The sequence below is a fragment of the Rhipicephalus sanguineus genome, chromosome 4 (assembly GCF_013339695.2).
Source record: "Rhipicephalus sanguineus isolate Rsan-2018 chromosome 4, BIME_Rsan_1.4, whole genome shotgun sequence".
NCBI classification, from domain to species: Eukaryota; Metazoa; Arthropoda; class Arachnida; order Ixodida; family Ixodidae; genus Rhipicephalus; species Rhipicephalus sanguineus.
In genome coordinates this window covers 125790321-125804547 of record NC_051179.1, presented here as the reverse complement: position 1 = coordinate 125804547, position 14227 = coordinate 125790321, and the positions used below count along the sequence as shown (strand labels likewise).

Genomic DNA, 14227 nt, shown 5'->3' with positions numbered 1-14227 from the left:
TACCAGTTTACATATACCTTGCTTTAGGCATGAACGCTACAGAGTAACCCTGAATTGGCTTATGCTCGCAGCGTCGTGTTTTAAAAGTGGATTGTCATTTATTAAATATGCTCATTAGGGGTGGATAAAAATATTAAAAACCTTTCTTTATTCACTTCGAACGCTTACCATTGACATGTGGCGTGGACGCTTCAGGTTTTGAAGTATATGAGTATATTTACCATTATCGCTCTTAAAGCCCTCTTGTAAAAGTCTTAGTTGCGCGTTCTGTACACCTAAAATGCAATGTCGTCTTTATTATAGGTTAAAGCGATAGTCGCCGAGTAGACTGCGTTAAAGTGCACATCGCCACGACGAGCATCCGTGGCGGTCTACGGGATACACTTCCGGTAACAGTGCCCACATTTCTGTTACGCAAGCGCAATTACGAAAAAACTTTTGCGTTTATAAACACAAGAATTTATTAATACCTTCACGTTCACGTCAGGAATAAAGTTGAATGTTTGGTTTAGCAATTTCTGCAAGAATGGAATGAAATAGAATAATTTAATTTAGGTCCTTCAGGGCGTCAACTAGCACGTAGCGGGGCGCTCCTACGTCGGGACTGTGAAAGCCGTGGTATTTCCTTCTTATTTCTTGTCTCCGTGAATGCACATCTTTTTAGCCACACATCTCGTTATCAGTTCATCAGAAATCTGAGTGTGATTGAAAAATTCAGATGATAATTTGAGGAAAGTAACATCACTACACGCTCTGCACATGTCGCTTTATCACCAGTGATTAGGGTACGGGCGTGGTTAATTTCTAGCTTGAAATGACTAAAGCTCTGGAAACGCCACTCCGTAATGGCACTTCACTTTATAGTGTATGATGATGATCTGTAGTATTTTATGGCGCAAGAGCCATTTGATGGCCAAAGAGCGCCATTTCAGTAGACTAGAGATGTGAGCAATGACATGGTGCGTGGCTGTATAGGGGCATTAAAATTCCTCGCGCTAACGCGGGTAGAAACATAGAAGTATTTAAAATCATGACAGTGACGTGAAGTATGTCCAGTGAAAGTGGATGGCGAAAGGTGCCCGATCTCGCGGTGCCCTGGCACCCAGCACACCACAACCTGTCGTTTAAGGGCGTAGATCGTGCATAAAAGAGTGTAAACTGATATCAGGACAGGATTTTTATGTTTTTTTAGCGTTTTCAAAGCTGTTACGACGCTCAGCGAATCTGTGTGTGCAACCGCACGTTGCAGTTGTAATTCCTTGATATGCTTGATGGCCACAGATATCGCATGGGCTTCTGCAGTGAAGATGCTTGTTTGTGGGTGCAGAATACCGGATTTTGAAAAGGATGGGCCAACAGCTGCATAGGACACACCAGTACGAGACTTTGACGCATCTGTAAAGAATTCCGGGCAAGTGTATTTATGTTGAAGTCAGAGGAAGTGTGTGCGAATGTGTGCAGTAGGTGCGTGTTTAGTAACCTCCACGAAGGATACGTCGCAGTCAATAATCTGCCACTGGCACGGCGGTGGATATGCTGCGGGAGCCATCAACCGGTGCTCTAGAAGTGGCACGCCAGTTTCCTCAGCGAGGCTCCTCAAACGGAGGGAGTAGGGCTGTCTCAGTGAAGAACGGTTGTTGAACAAGGCAGCATTGGACACATCATTAATTATGGTGTCAGCGGGATGTTCCTCGTCAGCGTTAACCTTGAGATAGTATGTAAAAGACAGGTAACATCTCTGCAGATGGAGCGACCATTCATTTGATTCTACGTACAGACTCTCTACGGGGCTAGTTCGAAAAGCACCCGTAGAGAGGCGAATGCCTAGATGGTGGACAGGGTCGAGAATCTTTATAGCTGATGGTGTCGCAGACTGAGATATTATAGCACCGTAATCTAGGCGCGTGCGTACGAGGCTTTTATATAAATTCATCAGACATTTCCTGTCACTACCCCGCGTAGTGCGTGACAACACTTTCAAAATATTCATGGTTTTTAAGCACCTGTTCTTTAGATACTTGATATATGGTATGAAGGTCAGTTTTGTGTCTAATATTAGTCCAAGAAACTTGTGCTCGGTTTTCACAGAAAGGCGTTGACCATGCAGGTCAATGTTGGGGTCAGGAATGATGGAGGCCCCTCTTTCGGCAAAACAAGACGCAAGTGCTCTTTTGCGCGTTGAGTTTAAAACCATTCTCATCTGCCCATTGAGAGACCTTGTTCAAACCTAATTGAACCTGACGTTCACACACTGAGAGGTTACAGGACTTAAAACCGACCTGCACGTCGTCAACATATGTACAGTAAAACATATTTCGTGGGATAACGAGGCGCAAGGAGTTCATTTTGACTATAAAAAGTGTACAACTCAATACCCCTCCTTGCGTCACTCCTGTTTCTTGAACAAATGTACGGGACAACACAGTGCCCACTCGAACACGGAATGTCCGATTAGACAGGTAGCTTTCGATTATTGCCAACATTCTGCCCCGCACACCTAGGTGTGACAGGTCTCTGAGTATGCCAAAGCGCCACGTAGTGTCATAGGCCTTCTCCATATCGAGGAACACCGACAGAAAGAATTGTTTATGAATGAAAGCATCACGAATTTGCGCCTCGATACGGACAAGGTGGTCAGTAGTGGACTTACCCTCTCGAAACCCGCACTGGCATGGGTCAAGCAGGCTATTTGTTTCAAGGAAATGCATCAGTCGTCTGTTTACCATTTTTTCAAAAACCTTGCAAAGGCAACTCGTCAATGCTATGGGCCTGTAGCTTGATGCAGAAGATGGGTCCTTGCCCTGTTTAAGAATCGGAATAATGACTGCTTCTTTCCAGGTGGAAGTGATCTCACCGGAAAACCAAACGGCATTATACAAAGAAAGGAGAGCTTTTTGGGTTTCGGGAGGCAGACGTTAGAGCATTTCGTATAATATACGGTCGGAGCCTGGGGCAGTTCTGTTACAGGAGTTTAACGATGCTTGTAACTCAGTTAAGACGAAAGGTTCATTGTATGCCTCATTGTTTGTGCATTTGCGTTCTATTTTCTGTCTTTCTATTCTTGCTTTGTATCGTTGGAACGCTGGACTGTAATGGGATGAGCTGGAGATCTGTTCGAAGTGTGCACCGCGGGTGTTCGCTTGGTCTTCCAAACCGTTGCCTTGTGAATTTACTAGAGGAAGAGGATGTGGTTCTCGTCCTACTACCCTACCGACCATGCTCCAGACTCTTGCTTCATGTGTATATGAGTTGATTCCAGATAAAAAACCTCTGCCAGCTCTCCCTCCTGGCCTGTCGACGCGTTCTCCTGGCTTGGGACTTGATGTTTTTAAAATTGACAAGATTTTCAGCGGTCGGTGAGTCTCAAAGCAGTCTCCATGCTTTGTTTTGTTGTTTGCGAGCATTGCGGCACTCACTGTTCCACCAGGGGACTCGTCGTTTTCCGCCCAGTCCAGATGTTTGCGGAATGCACTTAGCTGCAGCTTCTATAAGAAAAGCAGTAAAGTATTGTACAGTTGCATCTAAGCTAGAACCGCATATGTCAGTCCAACTTGAGCTAGCAGCCTCGTAAAACTGCTCCCAATCGGCTTTTTCTATCAGCCATTTGGGAACTTGTGAAGGGCATTCATTTTGTACTGCTGAGCTCAGAACTACAGGATAGTGGTCACTTCCAAAAGGATTATTGATGACTTTCCAGTGGAGTAGGGGAAGGAGCGATGGAGATACAATGCTTAGGTCGATTGACGAATAGGTATTGTTAGCGAGGCTATAATATGTTGCCTCTTTCCTATTGAGAAGACATGCGCCAGAGGAGAAAAGGAACTGTTCAATCAGACGACCACGCGCATCGCAGCGCGAGTCACCCCACAGACTGCTATGTGCGTTAAAATCTCCAAGGAGAAGATACGGTTCTGGAAGTTCATCAAATAATGCCTGTAATTCTCGTTTACTAAGTTGGTGCTGATGAGGTATATAAATAGAGCAAATTGTGACCAGTTTGTTCAAGATAACGGCTCGGACGGCTACTGCCTCAGGAGACGTCTGAAGTGGTAAATGTGTACAAGCAGTTCCTGGATTCACAACAATGGCAACACCACCGGATGACGCGACTGCATCGTTCCGATCCTTTCGAAACGTAACGTAATGGCGTAGAAAGTTTCTGTGTTTCGGTTTCAAGTGTGTCTTGTACACACAGCACTTTTGGTGTATGTTTGTGCAAAAATTCTTGAATATCGTCGAGGTTTTTCAGCAGTCCTCTGACGTTCCACTGTAATATTTGTGGCATTTTTAGGTTGTGTGGTGCTGTGTGTACAAAAAAGTGTTGCCTTAGATTACAGGGTCCTTAAGGGGCCCTGTAATGTGTAGTCGTTCTTTTTTAGTGCGCTCCAAAGAGCTGCGCCTCTCCTTCGGCGTCTCAGGCGCCGGAGGAGTTGGACTTGTATCCATCATCTCTTGTGAGGTGGCGGATGGTGCCTGCTCGGAAGGCATGGTCACAGAGCTTTCGGACCTAGCTGCGCTTGCAGTGGTCCGAGGTTCAGCAGACACAGGGGTCTGCCGACACTGTTTGTGAGGTGGCGGAGCAGTACAGGCTGCTCCAGCCGGGGGCGCTGGTGGCACGACCGCGGCCACACTCTGTGTGACATTCGCGGGTGCAGAAACATGTGGCGCGGCGCCCCGGCGCGTCACATCTGCGAAGGAGGGATAGGATGGGTTGTGTAGTGCGAAACGTTGACGTGCTTCTTGGAATGACAGATTGAATTTGACCTTAAGTTCTACTATTTGTTTCTCTTTTTTCCATGTGGGGCATGATCGTGAGTAGGCAGCGTGATCTCTTTCACAGTTCGAACAATGGGTTGTTTCTGAGGTGCAGTCGTCGGATATGTGTTGAATGGATGCACACTTTGTGCAAGTGGCACGCCCTCTGCAACTCTGCGATCCATGACCGAAACCTTGACACTTGAAACATCGACGAGGGTTGGGGATGTATGGTCTTACACGGAGCTTACAATAGCCGGTTTCGATGGATTCTGGTAGGTCACTAGTTCCGAAGGTAGTTATTACGTGTTTTGTAGGGGTCTGTTTGTTGTTGCGCCTTATTATTATTCGTTGGATTTTGACCACGTTCTGGTCCTGCCAACCTTCGAGCAGTTCACTTTAAGAAAGTTCAGTAAGATCATCATCGGAAATTACGCCACGAACAGTGTTAATTGAGCTGTGTGGGCACACCGAAACAGGGGTTTCCCCAAACGCTACAAGTTTAGACAGCTTCTCATACTGAGCTTTGTCATGAACCTCCGGAAGAAGATTGCCACTTCCCATCTTTGTCACTTTATAACCTGGGCCTATTGCCTCTGTGAGAGCTTTCGACACGAGGAAGGGTGGAATCGCTCGGACTGTCTTCTTTTCGTTCTGGCTGTGGATAACATGGTACTTTGGAAATGTCGGCTTTGGTGTGTTAAGCAGGAAAGTGTCTTCGGTGCGCCCCCTTTTCAGGGAGCGATCAGGAAGGGGGGGGAAAGCTTTTGCCGTAAAAATACTATAAAGTTCGGCGGCGATGGTGGCCACCCACCACCGAGCCCAACAAGGGGACGCTACAAGGTTGAAAGCAAACACTTGGAAGCGCCAGCCATACATCGCCGCTATAACCTGTTATAATTACCCTAGGTTGGATAGCTACACCAGGTTAACCCTCGCCGCCAAGAAATTTGGAAGTAAACGGAAGAGAGAAGATGACAGGACAGATAAAAAGTGAGAGATAAAGACGAATATTAGGGGGAGAGAGATAGGAAAAGGCGACTGCCGATTTCCCCTGGGTGGGTCAGCCCAGGGGTGCCGTCTACGTGAAGCCGGGGCCAAAGGGGTGTGTTGCCTCTGCCGGGGGGCCTTAAAGGTCCAATCACCCGGCGTCGGCTCAACCCCCAGGATCCCCTTTTCCCCGGACACGGCTAAGCCACGCACGGCGAGGCGTGGGAGGGAGTCGAAACCCCCCCGTTGGCTCGGGTCCGTGGTGTTGCCACACACCAAACGCCTGCTTGCGCAGAAGCCCCTGCGGGGCACTTTATAGTGTAGATGATTGGATAATGGCAAAGAATTAAATTCGGCAAGTTGTACATCACGCGGTCAAGACATTCGTGAGAGACAGCGAAAAATGAATAAGACTAATGAAACAGAACAAGGCTAATCGTCGAATATAGGCGAGCGAATTGAGCATCACGTAGGGCTAAGCTAAGGACCGGTTTACGTTTTCGTTCGCAACACGTAGGACGACCTGGGTGCTAGCATTTCTGACATATCTTTGTGCACACACAATTACATTGGAGCGAACATACGTACCTCTTTCCGAATGAGCATTCAGTATAGTGTGATCTTCGTAAGTTGCTCAAAACAATGTTTTGCGTGTTTTGAAAAAAAAGTATAGGTATTGGAGTACTTTGGAGTACTACGTATTCTGCTAAGAGAGAGCGGTGAACTGTTTCAGATGCCGGACGTGCTCGTTTCCCAAATATCAGAACAATGTATTTTAGTGTTGCATGCTATGATTGGTGCTGGTTGCTTTTGAGGTGAATTCGTGCGGTAATGTATTATACTCCATGCACAAGTGCAAAAAATAGCTATAACACGCTGCCTGCACACTATTGTTTTGGAGCGTTTGACCCGGGCCTATTTCCAGACTCTTCAGGTAAGAGCTCAGATTGCATTAAAGAAAATGTTTTTTCATGTTTCGGCAAGACCACAGTTGAATTCCGCTACACATTATCTGACACGAATGATGACTCTTTTATAGAAACACTCTTTTTCCTGCACTCCGTTTTTTATTCGCATTGAGTTGCGACATTACCTTTCGCATAGAATGGTTCTTTTCTTATAGTGTTTATACATGTGCTTTAATCATAATGCCGCACTTCACCTATTCGACACAGTGTGTTTATACAATTGTTGAGGAACTCACCATGATGACTGTAGTCATGCTTTTTTGTAAGCGATTTACCTTGCACTTGCCAGCATCAAGCAGTAACCGAAAACGTCCTCGCTGGAATGTGCATTCTACATCAGTGAGAACTGTCAGAGAGTCTTGAAAGACGCTGTAGCAGCGACTCTTCGGAATCACTCAATCGTCCAACGCGACGCTTCTCACGCCACATAGTAGAGTAGAGCAGAGTAGAACCTTGAGCTTGTGGCACACGCCCACGCCGGAAGAGTGACCATGAATGAATAAGGTACGGGTCAACAACTACAGTTTCAGCCGGACTGGTATTCACTGTTGAGGAAATACACCGCTCTAATATCCTTTTAGGACAAAGTGTTATTTGAAACTTCTTTCTTTGTAATGCTTGTTGTACGCTTGTAGAGAGGGCCTTGAGTATACTGCTCGCTACGTATGTACATTACGCACATTTGTAATAAATACCATGAAAAAGAAGTACGTATGAAGATTCCTTTCTCGGTTTTCTTCTTTGTGCTTTCTCCGCTGTTTATCATTTTTAGCCGTGTACCAACTTGCCACAGTATTGAAAGTTGGGCTAGTTGGTACGGCAGCATGTTGGTGTACAGCGCGAGGAACGACGAAGACCGAAAGGACAGAAGGGACACGGACGAGCGCTGACTCGCAACTGAAAAGATTTATTGAAAAAGACATGTACGTAAAAGCCGAAAACATACAACACGCGCGCAGTGTTGTATGTTTTCTGCTTTTGCGTACATGTGTTTTTCAATAAATCTTTTCAGTTGCGAGTCAGCGCTCGTCCGTGTCCCTTCTGTCCTTTCGGTCTTCGTCGTACCTCGCGCTGTACACAAACATACCAACTTGCCCAAGCACGAATGTTAGCGAAGATTTTTTCATGCGACATCCTCTTTTCCTGCCAATATATGTGTGTTCTTACGTTTTCGTTCCGTTTTAGGCTTTTAGTATGACCATTGACTTCAATAAGTAAGGGAGAGTACTCAATGTTCCCAACCCTCCCCTTTTGAAGTATACTTACTGGAAGTCGAATGCAGTCTATTTTGGAAATATGGGCGCGGAGTGATGGTTTCAAGCGTGCACCGCCTGTTCGCCGCGTCCATTGCCTTCATGATCATCATCATCGCAATCACCAGATCGTGCTCCAGCCCTGCTCACGCGAGAACGCGGCAGGCGCGAGCCGTACGCGCTGCACCGAATGCAGCGAAAAATGGCCAACGCACCGGAGGCGCCTTCAGCGAGTGCTCCAGACAGCCGGGTGAGTTTCGGCATCGTATGGTAGTCCGCAAAAGTTAGCATACACGCACAGAAAAGAGCGAGTAAAAGGGGCGTCTTTTTGTCCCAGAACAATATCGTCATCTGGCTTGCTTGCGTTTCCTTTCTTGAAAGCTCGGCGCTGGCCACTTTCCTTCGAAGAATGCTGTGTCACGCTGATAGCGCACATGCCATCGTGACCAGAAAGTGCCAGGCGCGCGGCAATAATGCAAGGAAAGGAAGGCGAAATAAATTACGATAATTTTTGTGGGACGGAGACTCCCTGTTTACTCGATCTTTTCTCTGAGTGCAGGCAAGTACAATCTAAGAAGGCAGGAAGGGCCCACCCATATGACCGAAGCGGGGCAGCTAATCGCCTCTGCGACTAAAACCATTGGCGAGTGCTTGGTGCATTCGCCTTTGAGGTGTATGTGCCGCTTCCTTCTAAAGCTCTGCCCGATGGTAATAATTTCTGGGGTTTTACGTGCCAAAACCATGATATGATTAGGGGGCATGCCGTAGTGAAGAGCTCCGGATAATTTCGACCATCTGGTGTTCTTTAACGGGCACTGATACAGAACGGTACACACGCCTCTGGTATTTCGCCTCATCGAAGTGCGACCGCCGCGGCCGGGATCGAACCCGCGACCTTCCGGCCAGCATCCGAGATAGCTTTACTCGAGCATAGTGCCCTACAGCATCATTCCTAGAAAGTCAAAGCAGCAAAGCATGAGGCCTAACCTCAGCGATAGACTGTATTTATTGACGAGAAGCTGCGTTACTGCTTTAACATTTAAAACGCCCACTCGTGCATGCGACGCCCCGTGAGCTCTCGTGATCCACAATATAGCTAGAGATATAAGCGAAGCAGCAAATGTGGGCAAAGTCGGGTCATTCTACAGCTCATTTGTGCGGCATGAAACTCAGAGCTCGCGCATGAGGGTTCAGTGTGAAATCGCTTGATCCTCCTATTGACCAACCCATGTCATCATATGTTCTTTTTTGCCTTATTCACTGTAATCTTAGAAGCTTGTACTTGAATATTAAGTTTGAGAATACCAAGTTCTCGCGTTTACGTCAACGATGCCGAGGCATTTTGCATGAGCGCGGAATCCTCCCGATTTGGTTGGCGTGAGAAGCTAATGTGTGTAACACCGCTGGATGGTTGAGTAGGCTGGGAAGCCTGTGGGAATTAAATATATAAAACGTCATTTTTGTCGGCATGTATTCTGAGGCGAAAATTACCAATTCGGCCTGCAATAAAGAAGCCCTACACCTTTCATAAAGATGCTTTAACTCGAAGCCGACTCCCACGCTGCGTATCCGAATGCACGTGGGATGGGGAAACAGTTTTTGTGAGAGAATCTGGATGGATACTATATGTAAGTTCATTTATTTGAGACAACGTTGGGCTCGAGAGCCCGTCGATAAGGACAACTGTAATTCCCGGCCTAGAATTTCTCCGAAAATTGTCCAAAAATTTTCAGGATATGAACTCGTGAAGCTGCCTTCACTAGATCATCGCAATTGGTTGCAATGCATGCGAGCGTTTTGCAAAAATCTTACCGAAATGGCAATAGCATATCACAGTGCGGCTTTTCCTCAGCTTTCGTTGCATTATTTCGCGTTTACCCGCGTTAGACGTACATTCAAAGCAACGCTTGCGAATAAATGGTTCTCCATTTTCGTGTATGCAGGCGTGGTTCTACATGTGGCTGACGCCTCATTTTCACCTATTTACCGTGCATCCTCCCGACCAAACGATTTTACGTGTCTTTTAACGTGAAAGTACATGCGGGGTACAACAGAATTATTTGAAATTGGCGATAGCACCATTCCGGGCATTAAGGTTTCCAGCACGCGTTTCACATCTTTCTCTGCCGTTCGTCACCTCAGGGGTGCCTAACTACAATTAGGTACGCTACTGTGCCAGCAATATTCATATGTTACTGCCTTATAGAAAATGATTTCTTCGCTAGCCAGCCTGATGATTTTACATATTTCACTGCCCGCAGCACCAACAACCGCAGCTTGCGACGGGCTTTGGACCCTTGGTGTCTTCGTGTTTGGGCGTGGTGGTGACCCTGAGCGCCATCACCATCGGCCTGTCGGTGCTCAACTACCGCAACGGCGGAGGCCTCCTAGGCATGGCTCGCAACACGTGGAACACCTGCCACTCCAAGCTCTGCCTCATGCACTTTCGAAGGTTCGAAGGTACGCCACCTTTACCTGCTTTTTACACATGCACGGGAATGAAGGTGCGCCGCAACATTTTACCAGGAGGTTAAAACGCAAAACTACGCGTATTATCAGTACAGATAACATTACTGTGTTTAGCAATCAATTCTAAACTGCGTGATAGATATCACCATAAATATTCTTTACTTCGCATTAGTGTTCAAATAAGCTCCAGAAGATGAACTAGCTCGCAGTCTCTCCTACAAACGCTACACAGTCAGAGATGTTATCGCATACAAAATACCACAGCAGAACTATGAACAAACTGAGGTGTACATGGAGGCTGAATATGATGAGGAGTAGTTCAACAAGTATTGCCACTGGAGCCAATGTTTTGGCGAACACGTGTTCTTCAGGGCAGCAGCTGCTTACCTGAGCAGCGTTTTAATGTACGCATAACTAATCTCCACCATCCAGTATAGTACAAGCTTGCTCTTCTCTTCTTAATTTGGAACACGCCTAGGCAATCCGGCGAAGTCAGCGTCGTTGCGTCTAGTGCGATAGAAGGGCGACTATAGAGGATTTTACGTAAGACATATGGGCGCCGCCACCTTGGGCTGTTAAACCAATGTTTTCTTATTTCTCTGTCTCGTGACGTGGATTGGTAACGTCATGAAACGTCTAATGCACCAAACCAACCGTTTTCATGTGTACGCGTCTACCGTAGCACCGTTCGTTCAGTTGTTAAAGTTGCAAAACGGCAAGGTTGACAGCCCAATATGGCGGCAGCGAAACGCACCCGTAAAATAGTGTATAGCTGTAGCCGCTTAATCGCGATGTAAAAAGGCACCTAAAGTACACTGGAGGCCACAGTTTATTACGACACGCATAGGCGGGCGAACGCGATGGCGGTGGGGGCAGAGGGCAGTCGCCCCCCCCCCCTCTAATCATCCAAGGGGAGCGCTAATTCTGCCCGTGTTCACTCGGACTGTCCGTAATTGTTTGAAGTACAGCGCCATACAGGTTTCTGACGACAGCGGTAGCCGAGCGCAGCTGATGTTGCATTACAAGAACTGTTTAGTTTTTTCATTCCCACCTAAGCACCCGGAAAGCTGGGGAGCAGAGGCAGGACGCTGTGAGAACCAGATCATTGCCTTTTCACTTTGATTTTCGTATCGATTGCGAAGCTTAGTTATTATTTTTTTTTTGGCCTCACCCGATCGGGAATGGTTGAGAGGGGTGGAGAGGGAAGGGGCTCTGCTGCGAAACTTGGGCTCTCCCTATTGGAGGGCCCTGTGCACGCCTATGACAACAAGAATAGTTTTCTTACGAATTAGAGTCGTTCGCTGCTTCGTTTCGCGTGGCTATGAAACGGGCGACTTTTCTCTACAGATTTATGGTTTTGTGTTCCCTACGATGCTCACTTTATTCGACGGTTCACGCCTGTGCTTTGACGGGGGCTTCCGAAAAATCGTAATTGACGAATGTTCCTCTTCTCTCGTTTCTCTTTAGTTTGTCGGACAGTTTACTACTTTCATTCTCGTTGTTTTATATATGAAAGGTTTTATTTATGAATCGGACGCGTTCGCGTGTCTGCGCAAAGCGTGTTTGGCGGCGTGTTAAACCGGCTATCTGTGCACAGGCGTAAAAACGCATGAAGTGGCGAGTCCCGCAAATATTTCGAAAGCGTTCGCTCGATAATACCGCCCCAGCTGTTATGTGAATTTTTTCTTCTGTACTCCCTTACTTTGTTCTTTTGAGTCACTTTTATCTCGCAAAAATTTTACGGTTCACTACAAGAACAAGATGGGGTTGATTGCTGAACAAACGTCTTGCCTCTTCATGCAGCACTGCAGCAACAGTGCTGCCAGACTCGTTTCTACCGCTTCAGACAACGATCTCTTAAATCATTGCTGCTTGCAGTTGTATTACCCCTGAGCAGCATCAACCGTTATGTAAAGAAGGCATGCGAGACGAGTCGCTGCCCCATTTGGGCGGGGGACTTCGCGGGCCACGTCGTTCAGCTCGCTGTCGAAACAGTTCACAACGCTCATTTCCACTTATTGGCGTTGGTTGTCCAAACGAATGATATGTCAGCGCGGCTCCGTATGAAGTGAAGATTACCGTTCGGATCGGACGATCTGTTCACGCAAATCAGGGTACGCGAATCGAGAGCTGGGCCAGTAGCAATTTCGTCGCTGCGGTATGTTCCTTCTACACTTTTGACGTCGTCGTTTTTTTTTTTCAGTTATGTTCAAAATCGAGGCACTACTACAAAATAACTGCCGACTGTTGAGAAATTTGTACATGCTTCAAGTACCAATACCTCAGCATTCCCGAAAGCGCTATATGTGACTGACGTTATTATAGTGTTCAATTTTTCAAATACGCCAAGTGATTTTATATCAGACAGATTCGCCTAATGTATCTGCAAATCGCTTAGATTAATTGCCGAGGTGGACATGCACGATAAGCCAACGAAATGTTAATTAAAATGTACTAATTTCGTTGGTAATACGTCGACATGCATGTTTCAAAACCAATGCCTCAGCGAAGCTGCAACGAAGTTAGAACCATTCAGCGGAGATTTTCTCCAAACTGATTTTTTCTTTTTTTGGAATACGTGGCGAAAACAGCGACCACCTTGCCGTCCTGAATAAGCATTACGCTTTTCACGGCGAAGCTTGCGTTTACCCGAGAGTTTGCGCTTTCTAAGCTTTATTACCCACACCTTCTACACCTTAGTTTACTTTAGCTAGTAACGCAAGCTGACACCTTATACCTTGCGAGGCTAGCATTGTGGAATGAATGAGTAATCGCCATCGTATCGCGAAAGAGCAGGACCACAGCCGGCGCAGAAAGAGGCGACCGTTGGCGGTGGAGCAGGCGGGTCCTTCCTGTGACGTCACATCGCCGCGACTGCAGCAAAGCCAGTGTGCGTTCTCGGGTCTTTTAACTCATAGTGGTTTAGGAGCCCTTTAAAGCTAAACGTCCCGATTGGTTTAGTGGAAGTTGAAACTGCCCGATGCGCTCACTCAGGATTTGTTAGCTCTGCACAACAACCGCGGTGTTACTGTAGCAGAGCAAATGAGAACACTTATGGTGCAAGATGTGTGACCGGGCTAGACGGTATTCCATAGTGACGCGAACAGCGCGTGAAACATACAAGGACGAAAAACTGACGAGGACTAGCGCTGACTTCCAACTGAAATTTATCAACACAAACATGGAAAAACGAAAACAAGATGGCACACGTGATCACCGCTCATTTGAATTGCGCATGTCTCTCCATGTCTGCCGTCATGCGCAATTCAAATGAGCGGCGAACACGTGTGTCATCTTGCTCTCGTTTTTCCATGTTTGTGTTGATAAATGTCAGTTGGAAGTCTGCGCTAGTCCTCGTCGGTTTTTCGTCCTTGTGTGTTTCACGCGCTGTTCACGTCACTCCAGGTGCATCGGTGTTACTTCTGTGAGACTCGAACGAGTAATATTATTTGTCACATCAGAAATTATAAAATTGTTCGAGAACTTCAATTTGTAATGGCTCTACGCAGCTTTTCTATAGTAGGGTGCAGGGTGTTCGAAATTGTACTTAACTTTCATTTCTAAACTAATATTTTTAAACTATATAGTAATCAACTTGATTGCTGTTCAATATTGCGAATATTCGCTTGCCCCTAAATTTATGTCCACCTTGCAACAAAGAAATGACACATTTACTAGAAATCCTGAAAAGGCCAAGAATGCAGCTTGTATGAGACGCCATAATAATACATTTGTGACACAGTCTTCGGCTAGAGACCGCAACGTGTGCTTCTCACGACATCTGCCATAGCA

The 14227-nt window shown here is 46.6% G+C and overlaps 1 protein-coding gene across 1 annotated transcript in view; it reads left to right on the top strand.

The window, feature by feature from the left end:
* The window catches only part of LOC119391587 (endothelin-converting enzyme 2-like), a 111487-nt gene that overhangs the window by 84001 nt on the left and 13259 nt on the right, over positions 1-14227 (top strand). Inside the window, exon 6 of the mRNA XM_049415333.1 lies at positions 10228-10426. Coding sequence (XP_049271290.1) covers positions 10228-10426 — 199 coding nt within the window. The remainder of the gene's footprint in view (positions 1-10227; positions 10427-14227) is intronic.